A 15,579-nucleotide genomic window follows, 5' to 3' on the forward strand; every position below is an offset into this window, starting at 1 on the left:
CGTGTTTGCAACTTTTAATATGTGTGAGGTCACGGGTCACACTGAAAGTTTAATTTGAATGTATCGAGTTGAATGACTCGACTAGAAACTGGCCCAGCCCATCCAGCATTGCGGCGCCTACGAAAAATTCACTCTGGAAGCATTCATTCGTTCGCTCGCGCACTCGAAAAAAAGCAACTATATACGCTTTGAGTCAAGCTTTCCTGAACTTTGTTACGCTTTGTTAAGCTTTGATACGTTCTCGGCGCTTTAATAAATTTGTGACAGAGCGCCAAAATTTTTTAAACAGTATAAAATTATTTGGCGCTCTTGCCGAATATCCAGCTTTGCTCAAAGCTTTCCAACGATCTATTACGACCCTGGCGCTTTATTCGAGCTTTGTTACGCTTTGGTACCGCTTTGTACGCCGCTTTAAAGCGCCATCAAAGCGCCGTTGGTGTAAACTGAGCATTACAACTGAGGGGTTCAAAAATTAAAATCCCGCTTTTAGTGAAATTTAAAAGAGTATTCATAACATTTAATACAAAATAAATCAATGAATGGATTAAATACCAGTATTTATTATAATCATTTACTGTAACAATAAAAATCAAATTATGATTGCAAGTTGTCAATTGGCGTTGGTGATTAACGCACTATCTATTGGTTACAAGTTTTATTATCATCAGTCAATTCCATATCATCAGGACAGTGACAAGTAAAAGATGGTGAAAGGTGAAGGTCAACTGGTGATGGTAAACAGAAATGAGAACATCCACCATTATTATCACCACACAAGCTTGCAGCTAAAATACACAAGTTTGGAAATTATAACCAATAAAATACCAACACCAATGAAATACCATGTTGTGGTACATGCAATAAATTCGAAACTCTTGAAGTGAATTACAGATTTCAATGGATTAGAATTCAATGAGGTGGGAAACTGGAGCTAATCCTAATCTTCTAGGTCACACAACGTTGTTTCTTTGCAGTGCCGTTTTTGCCCACAATGTGTCAGAAGGTTCCCTTATACATTTGCGGGAGGCACTCTACCTAGAAAGGTGTCCTCCCATTATTGGGTCTACCCCAATTGTACCCCAATTCCACGAGGCCAGGTCCACCACTGTTTCCAGTTTGTTACCATCGAGTACATCAGTCAGCAGTAATTACTTACTTTCTGGTTGTTTTTGTGGATCTACAGCTAATATTCCCATGAACAGATTTGTTCTGATATTGTAGTTGCCAAATTCCTCTAGATTATTGTATCTCTGTGATTGAGTACCGCCATGCTTTAGTCTTCTGTACACCCTACTTTTGTAACCAGCTGTCCAGTAAACGTATTCCTAAAAGTTGTAAATTCTATAGCAGTGATTCATAATAATATATTATGGTAGACAATATATTTGATCATTTTATACGACGGTCGCTGCGTGAGTTATAGAACATATTTAGCCCTTTATCCGATTCTGCACTTATTTTTACATACATTTATATAATATTTTTTTCGCATGGATGCATATTATTGTGAGGAGTGTACAATTAGCACACTATTACACATTTGAAGTTAATTTGATACCAGTATTCGTCCTTCGATGATTAAAGAATGTTTCACCAAGTTGATAGACGCTTGGGTTGCCGCATTCACGGGCCTAAAGATAACAAATTATATATTTTTAATAAAATAAAGTGAAAACTACCCTGGACACGGTCAAATAAGATGGTGATAGGTCGTAACTATAACTAGTATGAAGAAATTCGCGTTTGTTTTCACCATTTAAATCTATACTATAGAGCTTATTCACCGGATACTTTTCTGTCCAGTATAACTTATTTTCCGAATAATCTAGAAATAAATAATATACATTTTCACTAATACACGAATTTCTTCCTTTTTGATCATGACCAACAGAAGTTAATTTTGTGGAAAATTGTGCTGATTGTTATTCAACCAAAAGTTGCTTTGTAATTAAGGTAAGTTTACACAGGTAACCTTATTCTTTCAACCTATTTCAATTTTTTGGTTGACGGTGCCATATTACAGAAAGTTGAAAGAGGTGCTATCTAAACATGTTCTGCAACATCTTTCAACTTCCAAGCTGAAATCTCTTTCATCCTGAAACCTAATAGCATTCAGAATCTTAATTGTGCTACAAGTTGCTACTGGTAATTTTTAACTCTTTTGATCAAAATGGCGATTGACAAGGAAATATGCATGGCACGGTAAAAACTGATGTGTTGGAAGATCATGATCAATGTGACGATCTAGCTAAATAGTCAGTTGAAGCTGAAGACAAGCTTGTGGTAAATCTAAAGAAATATCCTTGACTCTATATAACAAAACAGGAATAATTCAAGGATAGAGACAAAAATTTCATAGCCCAGAGTGTCTTGGCTTCGTTTTTCGGTTTCTTCAGTTGTCTCTGATCATCAGGCAAGATAATGTGAGATGAAGATATACACTCAGCCTCTTCAACAATTGTAATCGTTTGTTTATACTAATTAATTCAAAAATTGACGAACTGCCCCACCAAAATATCCACCTTCCACCAGATGTTGATCTAGGTTGTAGAAGTTTGCCATGTTATAAACATTACAGATAGATTGCTACAGGTTGAGAGTTGAAAGAGGTTAACCGACCTAAAGATTTAAATAATAATAGAATATTTTAGTTCAAAGGGATTCGTTTTGCTCTTCTATTAGTTCTGATATGATATACAATCCTTATAAAATTTAAAATTTTAAAATTGAAATATAGTCTATGAAACTGAATATCAATTCTGGCCGTTGAAAGTTTGCCTTGACATGGTTAAGCATGAAAAATAGCTACCTAAACTTAGGGAAAATGGACGCTCTATGTCAGTGGTTAATACTTCTTCATTTTGACCATCCAGACCACATCTTACTAGTCTAGCTGTTTCTTCCCAGCCAGCAATATAGTACATCCACCTAAAAATATACTTGTAATTATCAGCTCATAAACTATTTTTGACATTCTTGCTAAAATTTGATAGAGGTTATTATTCTTGTTACATGATATTTTGAACCGTATTGAAGAAATTGAATGTACTAATCTTCCAGAATTGTCTCTAATGCTTACCCAGATCTAGGATCGACTTCAATATCTCGAGGTTTGGTTGTATTAATTAGGGTGATTTTTTCACCAGTATCTGATTTCAATACATCAATATGATCATCTCCCCACAGACATAAGTAGAGATTATTATGTATCCAATCATACCCGATACCTTCTGGTGATGCTCTTGCTTCGTAATCGAAGATTATTTTTTGGTTCTGTTCACCTCCGTCTGCTTTCAGCCTTTAATGAAGAAATCAATGAAAAAGCAAGTTATTCAAAGAGCTCCACAATGTGATTGTCCGGCATTCGGTTCTAGTATTGGTTGAAATAGTATCTTCAGTGATTTTCGATCAGTGATACTAGTTAGAGAGGCTGGTTAAAGTGTCCGGTAAAAAAAAACCGGATAATTAAAACATAACGATGACCATCGTGATACGCCCACAATTGTAATGGTGGACAAGTTGACCGTGAGGTTGACAAGAGTTATCAGTATATGAAACATTAAGGATCTAGGTATTTGTATGTTGCATTATTTGATCTTTGTTGGGAAGTTTCGAGTAAGTAATATTTAATATAATTACGTAATATCAATTTGACTAACGATTTAAAACTTTTTCAAAAACAAGGGCAATAACGCATATCAAATATTTTTCGATTTGTCTAATATGATTCATCCTTACGTCATAACAGACTTGCAAATTTTGTCAAAATCCATCAACAATTTTTTGTGGATAGACAGACAGACGGACTGACAGACAAACAGGAGCGACGACTTTTATACGCACACATATAAATAAAATAAAGAGCCAGTTTATAGATGTAGAACATCTTTGTTAATTCAACAAAGTGCAGCAGACATAATTTTATTCATTCTACATTCAAACTGGTATTCGCTGAGATAATACAAAATCAAACTCTTACTTGATAAGTTGATTTGAAAATAAATCTGTAAAATATATCTCATTATTCCTGTAGTTAAAATCCAAACAAGCCGTCCCCCCTCTCCCCCTTAAACTGATGCTCTCAACCTGTTCGGAAGCTTCGGGGTCGAAAACTTTCATAACCTTCTTGAACTCCAGTACTGCGATCTGAGGACCATCTTCTATAAGAATTACATATTATCGTTGAATAACAATTTGTTCTGTAAATTTTGAAGCCATAAACAAGTAAAATAAAACACAATCTAATTCTTCTTATTATAGTTTATAGACTAACAAATCCACAAATGTGTGTAAGGAATATAATATCTTCTTTGATTCCAATAAGACAATTAGTAAGAGACTTACCAGTGCTAGGAAATGTGATAGATGTTATTGAATTTAGAAAACACAGAAACACTGGAATCAAACTAATATACTTCATATCTGCTATGTATACCAACTGACTGTAGAATGCACTCTAATATTTTATACCAAAGGTCAATTTAAAGTATTGTAAATAACATAATTACACTATTCAGCATCAGAAATGATTGGTTAATATTCCAACGGAAGTGACACAGTCTCAAATGAAGCAACAGTGATATTGTTGTATGTTTATAAAATTTCATTCTTCAACTGTTAAAACCTGCTTTCCAAACCTTGTTAACGTAACTTTTTTTTATTTTTACATCATTTTGGTTTTCGTGAAGAAAGCGTTTGATTCTCAAATGTACAGGTCTAGGTTGGAATAAATACTCATTTAGAAATTAAACTAAGCGGTTTGGAACTGTTACGGATTATTCTTCTGTTCTGATCAGTAATTAGATAAAATAATAACTCGTCGCACGGGTGAGGGGTTAGTTTGTTATATACTAAATAGCTTTAGTTTGCTAAGAACAAGGTTCTGGTTTTTTGAATTTGCGACTGTGATATGTCTGCTGTATTTAGTGTTTGGTCGCCAGAACAGACAAGCACGACAATTCTGGCTATACCCGTTCCTTTAACGTGATATAAGAATGAAGTATCACTTCAGACAAAATATGTTACTTTAAATGGCAGTTGCTCCGACCCACTTTTGGGTAGCTAGTTTTTGAGAATTTTCACTTTAATGTTAAAAAGCAAATTTCGCCTAAATGTTGGTATCTATACATAGCTGAACCATTTAAGGGTCCACCAAGATACTGGATGTCCCTTACAAAAAATACAGCTATTTATTATCAGCATTTACGACATTATGAAAATGTAAAAATTATGAATTACAAATTACATTATAGATAGTCAATTTACGTTGGTGATTATCGGACTACATGTTACAGTCACAAGTTTTATTATCATCAGTCAATTCCATATCATCAGGACAGTGACAAGTAAAAGATGGTGAAAGGTGAAGGTCAACTGGTGATGGTAAACAGAAATGAGAACATCCACCATTATTATCACCACATAAACTTGCAGCTGAAAATATTGAAATATGAATAAATTAACATAATTTAACTAGATTTCTATAATATTTTGCACAGATTCGTTTCATTTATTTCTTTTCTTTCTTTAATAGTAAACAATTTCAAGGCGTCTTAGTGGAATGGGATGTTACAATTGAACTTTGCCGATTTAGACTAAAAGAGATAATGAAACAAAGGGGTATAAAACATAATTAACTTACTAGCAGGTTGGTTTTGAGAATGAATGGCCACAATTCCCATATAACTATCAGTTTGACTGTTGTATCGGTTATAATTTTCTAGAGCATTAAACTTTATAATTCTAGTTGAACCACGTTTCTTTTTTCTTCTGACTTGTTCTTCTATAGAAGTCGTCCAAAATACATATTCCTATAATGTTCAATGATATAGGAATTTCTATTTTAGTTTGGCATATCTTACATAATACCACGTCGATCATTCTGGAACACAGAGCACCATTGTGGTCTATCGCTAGTCATTCTAGAGAAAAGGGTATCTTGGTAGTGTTTTTTTTTTCAGAAATAAAACGAATTCCCGATCATTTTAAGTATACTTTGCAAACTGGTTTTATTTTTCATTCATTAAGCTACTTACACGAGACACTGTCATAGTGTTGGGAGTATAGTCATAACCTGATGTCCTGTAAAATGTTCTTATTCTTTCCCCATTTAATTTCATACTTAATATTTTATTCCAATCAGTATAGTATAATTTGTTTCCGACAAAATCTGTAAGAAAATAATTTGTAACGTTAGTAGAAATATGTACGAATAATTCTAGTACTCTAGAACTTTCACACAAAATAACCTTGATTCAACTGACAATACTGACTATACACGAACTCAAAGTCATATATAGGCAATGATAAGACTATCCTCAAAATTCATAAGGTTAATCACCTGAAGAAACTTGTTTTGCTTCAAATAAATAATTCACATCATGGTAATATCATGTTATATTCAAGAGAATCATGATAATATTTTGTCTATGGCCGTGAAATATAAGAACAGCATTATTACTTCAATCACAAACTTGCTCTGGAAAACGAAACCTTTATAATTCATATAGAGGTATCAATATTTCATGTGGTCAAAAGGAACATCTTATAGCGATATATCAATTCTTTTTATTCAATTATTAGGATCATCAATATATGATAATATATGAAAAAATCTAAATGAATTACCTAAACTAATGCTGTAGGGTATTTCAAGTCTTGCAGTTAATTCTTGCATATTTTCACCATTTAGACCCGACCTGGATATGCGTGCTGTACTCTCCCATCCATGTGCAATATATAGCCATCTGTAATTGAAATATTCGGACTCTAGACAAGTCCCGATATATATATTTGACGTTTATTAGAGAGTGTTGAATAACAAAATTAAGCATAATATTCAAATAATTTCAAAGGTGAGTGGTTACCATTTCAAGCCAGTTGTAAAGTATCATACGTACCCGTTTCTGGGATCGGCAGCCACATCTTTGGGATTTTCAACCTCAATCAATGTTTTCCTCAGTCCAGTTACAGTATTAAATACTACTATTTTATTACCAAATGGATCACAAACATAACAATTCTTATGTATCCAGTCATATGTTAAACCTTCTGGTGATCTCAGATCGCCTTCCAATATCACTTTCTGTTCACCAGTTTCAGCATTTAGACTGCAACATATCAATAACTTAAACTTTCAATGGGGTAATGAGCTCAATTAAGACGTTATCCTTCTCCTCTGGAAAATGTTTCAAGACATGTTAATAGTGTTTAGTGTTACATCGCGTTAGTATTGGCGTATTCTGTTTTCTACGCACATTCGTTGGTAAGTAGAATTTTGCTGATCATTTTTGTTAGAATTGAAATATCTGCTTAAAGATAGAACCATTATTCTAAGAATGAACTGGTTTGATGAAAATATAAATATGAGCACTCATTATCACTTTTAAATTTGTTTTTACAGTGGACAATTTTCAGTAAAAATTCGTGACATTTCAGGTTGGAATTTCTGGAAGCTAAGTGTGTTCTTAGTATCGACGAATGTGCGAAGACAGTTGTATAATTGGAAATGTCTTGTATTTTATAATTCTCATTTCGTTGCCTTTGTTGAGATCCAATATCTAAGCAATATCAATAGCATGTTTTCCTACCTATAAACCTTTTTACTAGAAACATCTGTCCAATAAATAAGACCATCCTCATAGTTAAAGTTAATATTAGCCGAAGCACCATTATTTCCACCAAGTAATCCAATTTTTGCTATACGTTTTGCAGATGTGGTATTCAAAACTTGTAAACGTTTGTTGAAGTCTAAAACTGCCAGTAGTGGTCCTTCATCTGAAAGATAAGATATCGGTACCTTGAGGTCCCACTGTATCTTATTTAAGAACTGGAGTTATTGACATAATATCAGAGATAGTACAGATTTTATCATTATTATCCTGAATGTTAAAGCTAGTGACTCGAAAAGTGATATCCTTTATAATAGATAATAAAACTCTAATCTACTAAAATTGGAACAATTCGTAAGAATGTAAAAACAGGCTTTATGTCAAGGAAGTACAGGTCTAACAGGTCGTTAAAGTTCTGATTTTTTTCTGGGTACAGTATCATCTTTTGATATATTCCGAAATTAATTTTTAAGTTACTCGCATCGCACTATCCCAGAATATAATAAGTCTAAACAAATAACTCAAACTTTCCAGTTTAGATAAAACATAAAATAAACAAAATGAGCCTGTAAAAGTACTGTACTGAAAAGCATGAACAATTCGTTGTGGGTATCAACAAGTCTCCGAATAAGAAAATTTTGGTTGGACTGCAATGTGCATCTTTGGTAGCTGTGGATTGCATTAAATTTTACCATCTTTTAAATGATTTTCAGTAAATAACGTACTTGGTGTTGGAAATCGAAATCCGTTTACTATCGACAGAAAACAAGTCAATAAATACCACGACTTTTCCATCTTCATCTGTCGGTTGGCTTGGATTGTTCAGAAACGGGTGCAACTTGGTCAGTACCTAGAAGGTTAGTTTTGTTCACAGAGTTGGGCCTTCAAAACATGCAGTTGCCACTAATATTCAGTTGGTTCAGAGATAATGAAGGGATTAACAAGTGACTGAAGTTGAATTAAATGTCAAAATCTGAAATTAAAGGTTAAATGTAGAATTAACGTGTATAATTGCAGTCTATTAAAAGATGATTATAGCGTTGGTGTTTCATGACATTTAAGTTATCAATTAAACTTTAACCTTTGAATAATAAATGACGTCAAGGCTTTAAGAATAGTTATTTATCTTCTTTTTCATTAATCCGAATTAATCGGGGTCTTTTTTTGGTCAAATTCCACACGTTGAAGTCATTAATTTCCCAAAAACTACCACTTGACAAAAGGGGACTGGCTACTCGATAATGTGTTAAAAAGAACGGAAAGTCAAATATTTGTTGCAAACTTCATGTAAATAAAGTACTCGCACTCCGTGATTTGTTTTTATAGAATATCTACAAAATGAAGGTCGTTCTTGAAAGATATGGTAGGCCTATATCTGGATAAAACTTTAACGTAGGGGAATTTTATTCATTTATCCATTCAAAAGCACTACTATAATTTATTAAATTGTGTCACTGTTAGAGCCTCTTTATTTAATTATCTTAATCAATATTATAAAAAATTAACTGTGATGTAGCCTTACAAGATCTTTTTAAGATGATTCATTTTTAATTTTAAATAATTGATTAACCTTTTGTTATTCTAGAAATTCTTGTCTTATTTGATAAGATAGAAGGAGGATCCTACCACATTTGTTCAGAACTACAAATTTACAGAGATCATTAGGCCTACTTTGAGAAGTTTTTAATGGTTAAAACCATCTGAAAATATTTGTATTTTTGCAAATCTTATATATAATATAAATATAATATGCAAGTGCGCTGTTTTGTGCGAAAGGATGATGCGCGGAGTTCTCAATACCCCTGCTCCCTTTGATCTAGCCTAGGCCTAACTTTTTGAACGGTTGGTCGAGCATCCAAGTTTCATCCATATAACAATTTCAAATCTTTATCTTTGTAAAGACATCGATAGCTTAAAATTGTCTGGCATTTCACTCCAATTTAAAACATAATTGCCGTGAGCGATGTTGCCTTGTCCGGTTAGCAATCATTTTATGCAAGTTCATAAATCTGTATGAGTACATTATTACAATGGCAATATCATAGACTTATATAATAAGAACTCTATAACTCCTATGACCAAGATAAACAAGTGAAATGTCAAGGTCGTGGCTATAAGTCAAGGACGAATAACATTAAAACTGTACTCTTGTCCTATATAGCGAAGATGTCGAAATTATTTGATAAAGAGCAGGTTTGTTCCTTTGACATTATTTGAATATTGAATACCCGATTGCAACAAAGCTGTCTGTTCACGTTGCCATATTCTATATTTCATGTAAATTATAGAGATCAGTGAAAGACGTAATTTGAAAAATAGTAAAGATGTCAGTTGGGTGTATGTAAAAATATGCTTTTCCTCAATAATCTCTTGTTGTTTTTTTTAATTAAATGAATGAAGTTTTACGTCCTACCTTTCTGCACCATGTCGGCTAATGTAGACAGGCTACTCTGTGCAGGCTGCAATGAGGGAAATATTGCCATGACAGTGGCATTAGCCTGCTCTTTTTCGATTTCCAACTGTTGAGAGATCTTTAATGTGAACAGCCTGTAGCACACAGGGCCTCAGTTTATTGTCCCATCCACATGATGTCAGCCCCTCTTACCTGCATCAATGACAGGGGGAAACCGTGTTGAAAAAATGGAAGGCATTATCTTGAACTCACGGAGCCACGGCGGCTCCAGATACTGTTTATAGAAGGAATTATGTACTATGAAAGGAACAATAAAAAGAATGTAAAGTACAACCTAGAACAAATTAAAACAATATGGCTAGATGCACTATTAGAAAACTAGTTCTCGTTGGTCTGATCATAAAATATAGTAGCCTATAGCCTTAGATAAAGGCACAAACAAACATATATTGATTCTGAGCAAGTCTGGGTTATTATAGCTGTTCTTAAATAGATTAATGTAATTTATTTGAACTACAGTTTGATAAAGATGGTTATGCCATTATTCCTGATTTTCTGACAGAAGAAGAAATTCAGTCATTAAGATCAGAATGTTGGGACATTGTGGAAGATATGAAACCTGATGAACATTGTCCTTCTGTGTTTACAACTACTGATCCAGACAAGCATGTAAGCATCTTTTACATTTGCCACATCACAGTCATCTATTTGATATTGTCTTTAATTTTATCCACCAAAATTAACCATAATCAGTGAAACTTTGGATCTTTACTAGCAAATTGAGGAATCGACAGACCTGTGGGAACTGGGTGCTGACTATCTAGGTTCACAGAGAAATGCCTGGCACTGACATGTAACATAAAATATCAATGATTTTGCTTATTTTGAAGATGTTGTGTTGTATGTTTGATTGTAACCCCAATGTTCAGAGATGTTAATGAGTTTTATTATATTTTAGATTAGTAATGATTATTTTATAAGCAGTGGGGATAAAATAAGATTTTTTTTTGAAGAAGGAGCTATAGATGAAAAAGGTACTTCATTGGCACATATTTCTAAATCAGTTTATTATTGAAAGGAACTTAAGATCTGGTGTGATTTCCGTTTTCAAGATTTTGTTCCAATTCATGAAACTGAAGATGTCTTACATGATTTTGAAGTTGAAAGAATGTATGAAGTTTATATGGCTTTGATAAACATTATTAGTGAACATTATAACTAATGATAATATGGTAGAAACGTGGTACCTAACCTTGGTTAATTGAACACTGTTGAGATGAAACCTATGATTAGATTTATACTGACCATTATTTATTTCAGGAAAGTTATTAGTTGATAAACAGAAATCATTGAATAAAATAGGTCATGGTAAGACCTGTTCTATGTATTATGGGTATTTAATATTTCACACATATGAAAGTGTATTACAGCAACTGAAATATTCTGCTAGTTTTGTGAAAATATTTATGAATGTACCATAATTACTTTAACAATGAAACTAAATCTTTAGTCTTTAATGTTATAACAATCTACTTTGCAATTAAGAAAGATTGTAAAAGGTGCATTTACACTTATGGTCTTGGTCACAGACTTTTGTCGTCCATTAGAGTCTTATCTTGAGTTTCAACGACTGGATGGCACACAAGGAAACAAAAATCTCCAGTAGGTGGTTTTCCACCATGTCGATAATCACCTACAGAGTATGCTATTGAAAGGAAAAGGAATCTGATTGGATGATGACGATCTGTCTTGCAGACGATGAAACTTGAGAGGTACTGGTAATATATTTTGTATTTTTTCAGCATTACATACTTTAAGTCCTCCATTCAGAAAAGTTACTTTTAGTGAAAAAGTCAAGGTATTTGAATTATCCTGATATAGTCATAAATCAAATAGTTAATTCTCACAAAATCAAAAATTTATATTGATCACATAGGAATATGATTTTTGCAATAACATCATCTTATTACCTGAAAGCTTTTATTAGTTATAGTTAAAAATTATGAACTTTTTTGATTTTTTCGTCAAGACGGGAGATGCATTATTTATGGTGACAGAAATTGTTCCAGATATACTGGAGGGTAAGAAGGGGTGCACACTATATTCACTATTATACTGTATCTAACAATTTTTATGTTTATAACTAAGCTGTATAATTAACATGACTGACTTTATAATACCCATGTATTCCATTAAAAATATATCTCTCTTTTACCAACAGAACGTGGTACGTCATCTAGAACTAGAAGATCCAGTTGTCTGTCAGAGTATGTACATATTTAAGGTAAGACTCTGTAATAAATATCTTGGGCTCTGATCATTGGGCTCTCTATTCTTTGTCATAGTTGCTAGAATAGGGCAAAATATCTCATTAAATCTAACAGTTTGGTCTATATAACAAAACAACATCAAATATTGAGATTTTATTTAAATACATCTTTATTAATAAATATACAGAATCAACAATCTTAGCCATGTGGATTCTCCAAAGAGGATGCCGAGTTCACAAACCCAGTGATAGAGTGGCCTTAGGTTTTTGGAAGGGAGAGCAGTCATACGTTTTTAGTTGTTGAAAAACCTTATTGTTTGATATTTTGGCATAATAACTAATTGATAGATCTAAACATATACATGTATGAGTCTAAGCTGAATTTTTCTTTTCTAGCAACCAGGAATTGGTGGTGAGGGTAAGTTACATATTTTCTTCTTGCAAAATATAAATATATTTCCATCAGAACAGTTTAATATTTTCTGTCTTACATTGCTGGCTAGTAAACTGAGGTAATCCATAAAAAAAACTGATGTAGGTTTATATTAAAGTATATATTTTTATGATAGCTACTTTTTCTTTATAGTAAGTCCACACCAAGACTCTACCTTCCTTAAAACTGATCCTATGAAATTATACGGTTTATGGATAGCTTTAGAAGATGCTACATTAGAAAATGGTTGCCTGTGGTTCATTCCTGGTTCTCATAAAAGTAGGTGTAAACTTAGCTCTAAGTGATATGAGGGTTATATATATATATGTATGTATGCAGATTGGTATTTCAGTTAAAGAAATCTGAACTAGCATGTCTGTGCTTGGTTTTACATCTTATATAAATCAGATTTAAATGCAATATTTCTAGATGGCTTATATGGTGAAAGAAGAATGATAAGAAATGCAGATGCAGGTCCTGGTAAACCACATACAATATTTACTGGTAAAAATACATCTTACAATGAAGATGATTTTATTCCTGGACAGGTTAAAAAAGGTAAACAAATCATGGATTACTCGCTATTATATTTTGTAGTTGGATTTCAACTTTCGTGAGAATATGTCTTCTCATTGCAAAAACTCCATTTGGCTCAAATACCAATTGTGATAATGGCATCATAATCTAGTACCACAAAAGTCAGATGCAAGTCATATTGGTGCAAATAGAAGTCACAAGTGTACGCAATACATCTTTACAAACCCTTTAACTTATAAATATGCTATTTGAAGTCAAATGTTTCAACATGTGCCAATAGTGCATATTTGTTTGGTGTTATCAATACAATAGTTCTTGTAATATTTATATTTGTCTTTTTCTTTTCCTATAAGTTTCGTCCACTCTGTTCTATTTTAAGGTACCTGTGTAATAATTCATGGTGAAGTTGTACATAAAAGTAATAATAATAAATCTGATAAGTCACGCCATATTTATACGTTCCATGTTTATGATAGTAAAGATACTGTATATAGCAAGGACAACTGGTATGTTACATTGTTTACTTGTAGGCTTCACATTATTCCTCTTATAGACTTATAGCTCGTATTCAAAGAGTTTGTTAACTACATTGTTATGCTAGGTTTACATTATGTTCCTGACGATCATAGCAATGTTTCATTCCACAGTCGACTGATGGGGATGCATGTGAGACAACACAGTAACTCAGAATTGACAAACATGAAATATGTAGTTTTCAAAAGTTTAATTGAAAATTTTAGTTGAAAAGAAAATCAAATTTATCTTAAGGTCCTAATAGTCAAGGTATGGTATCCGCTATGTTGCAGAATTATTGATGCAGTAGAATATACAAGCAAACAGAATTTGCTTCTTCTATTTTCTACTGTTTTGATAATGCACATTTGGCACCATCCCCCATCTATTCCTAGGTTTGAACACCATATAAATATATTTTCAGGTTACAGCCAACAGAAGCTTTACCTTTCCCTCACTTATATACTTATCAGTAAAATGAAAATAAACTAGCAGTAGAAATGAACGCTCAATTATGATAAACTTGAGTGACCTATTTGATCAGAAGAAAGAATGATATCTGCTCTATTCTAATATTTGTTTTATGATGTTCATCCATATACGCCCAAATCATTAAAAGTCTATTGATTTTGTATTCATGAACTAATCTATATTTCATACAACTGTTCTTATAAATATCACTTCATTCCTATTTGTTTACTATATATTTCAAATAGAATATTATTCAGTTATTTACGTCTCCAACTGTCCTATACCTACTAAATGTGATAACATATTGAATGTAGGCAAAACATTGAATAAAATAATCATTTAATATGTTAATATATGTAAATGATGTCATGATTTTTATCTGATGTTTTAAATAATGCATTTATAATGAACCGTGTTATGATATGTATTTATATGGAATATGCCAATTTATATTTAAGAAGACATGCACCTTGTCTCAAACTTGCCAAATTCCTACATTATTGGATAATCGGATAATATTCATGTTTTCTACTTTCTGCTCTAGCAAATTTATCACAGGGCCTCAAGTAGTGCTGGCTTAATACATCTGTGATTTGATACATGACATTACATGTAATTTTGCTGCTGGCCTGGCAAAATTTCTTCATGGCACTTAGTTGGTTTTTTCAATACTGGCCAAAACAGGTGCAGAATAGTAAGACATAAACCTCATTTCAACTTTTTAGCAATTTATTCTACACAATATTCCTATAAAATTGTAAACATTAAGTCATACTACCCAGTATTTACAAAACTTGTAAAGACCTTCAGGTTTACCCAATAACAACATTGGTTAACATAGAAATAATAACATAATTTGTCGTTAAAATGAGCATTAAACAATAACTTAAAATAACTTTGATTATATATTTGTATTGTTACATGTTCCAAAAACAATTACCAAATAAAACCAATGTTTATCTCACCTTAAAATAATGTAACTGTAAAAACATAATAAATACATATTCATAGGCAATCAATAAAGTTTATTGCAGTTTGTATTTTTCCACATGTAAGAGAAGACAGAAAAGGTTCCATCCTCCATCCATTTATTTTTTTGGCATGTATTGGAGGAATAAGATAAAATATCCTGATATTACTAAAACTTATATGAATATATTACCTTTATAAAAACTCATTAAAAAATTAAAACAAACAATAAAACACAAAGTAAAACTTATATGTAAAAGTAAAACTTCATGTTTCTAAATAATCTCATTACAATATTCTGTATAAAATAATTCCCTTGTACACATTTCATAATGTTTAACAATTTACTCTGTTCATTTTGATA

At 32.3% G+C, this 15,579-nt stretch overlaps 3 protein-coding genes across 3 annotated transcripts; 1 reads left to right on the forward strand and 2 right to left on the reverse strand.

Moving 5' to 3' along the window:
* Nucleotides 1–537: 537 nt before the first annotated feature.
* Nucleotides 538–4,425, reverse strand: LOTGIDRAFT_231159 (hypothetical protein). Its single transcript, XM_009052149.1, has 7 exons — nucleotides 4,345–4,425; nucleotides 3,980–4,160; nucleotides 3,080–3,298; nucleotides 2,810–2,928; nucleotides 1,680–1,825; nucleotides 1,157–1,325; nucleotides 538–785 (listed from the first exon to the last, which is right to left on the reverse strand). Exons 1-7 carry the CDS (start codon nucleotides 4,418–4,420, stop codon nucleotides 640–642), a joined length of 1,056 nt encoding a protein of 351 aa, XP_009050397.1. The 5' UTR covers nucleotides 4,421–4,425; the 3' UTR covers nucleotides 538–639.
* An 856-nt stretch (nucleotides 4,426–5,281) lies between these two features.
* Nucleotides 5,282–8,405, reverse strand: LOTGIDRAFT_158707 (hypothetical protein; the record flags this gene model as incomplete). Its single annotated transcript, XM_009052150.1, has 7 exons — nucleotides 5,282–5,433; nucleotides 5,642–5,810; nucleotides 6,036–6,169; nucleotides 6,628–6,746; nucleotides 6,900–7,109; nucleotides 7,590–7,776; nucleotides 8,303–8,405. 7 exons carry the CDS (start codon nucleotides 8,403–8,405, stop codon nucleotides 5,282–5,284), a joined length of 1,074 nt encoding a protein of 357 aa, XP_009050398.1.
* A 1,338-nt stretch (nucleotides 8,406–9,743) lies between these two features.
* LOTGIDRAFT_186972 (hypothetical protein) lies at nucleotides 9,744–14,661 on the forward strand. Its single transcript, XM_009052151.1, has 11 exons — nucleotides 9,744–9,803; nucleotides 10,543–10,692; nucleotides 10,982–11,057; nucleotides 11,344–11,391; nucleotides 11,826–11,881; nucleotides 12,245–12,307; nucleotides 12,689–12,710; nucleotides 12,879–13,004; nucleotides 13,155–13,283; nucleotides 13,642–13,768; nucleotides 14,200–14,661. The coding sequence occupies exons 1-11, from the start codon at nucleotides 9,777–9,779 to the stop codon at nucleotides 14,249–14,251; spliced, it is 876 nt and encodes a 291-aa protein (XP_009050399.1). The 5' UTR covers nucleotides 9,744–9,776; the 3' UTR covers nucleotides 14,252–14,661.
* Nucleotides 14,662–15,579: the final 918 nt, after the last annotated feature.

Source organism: Lottia gigantea (assembly GCF_000327385.1).
Source record: "Lottia gigantea unplaced genomic scaffold LOTGIsca_18, whole genome shotgun sequence".
In the NCBI taxonomy this organism is placed as follows: Eukaryota; Metazoa; Mollusca; class Gastropoda; family Lottiidae; genus Lottia; species Lottia gigantea.

Bases quoted from the DNA above. Each gene is read 5' to 3' on its own strand.
- LOTGIDRAFT_231159 (XM_009052149.1), bottom strand. From the start codon at position 4,420: ATGAAGTATATTAGTTTGATTCCAGTGTTTCTGTGTTTTCTAAATTCA. The intron at 2,929-3,079 runs GTAAGCATTAGA...GTATATTTTTAG, and splicing joins GAAGTCGATCCTAGATCTGG to GTGGATGTACTATATTGCTG. The intron at 786-1,156 runs GTAAGTAATTAC...TGTGTATTTTAG, and splicing joins TCCACAAAAACAACCAGAAA to CTGCAAGCTTGTGTGGTGAT.
- LOTGIDRAFT_186972 (XM_009052151.1), top strand. From the start codon at position 9,777: ATGTCGAAATTATTTGATAAAGAGCAG. The intron at 11,392-11,825 runs GTAAGACCTGTT...GTATTTTTTCAG, and splicing joins ATTGAATAAAATAGGTCATG to CATTACATACTTTAAGTCCT. The intron at 13,284-13,641 runs GTAAACAAATCA...TTCTATTTTAAG, and splicing joins TCCTGGACAGGTTAAAAAAG to GTACCTGTGTAATAATTCAT.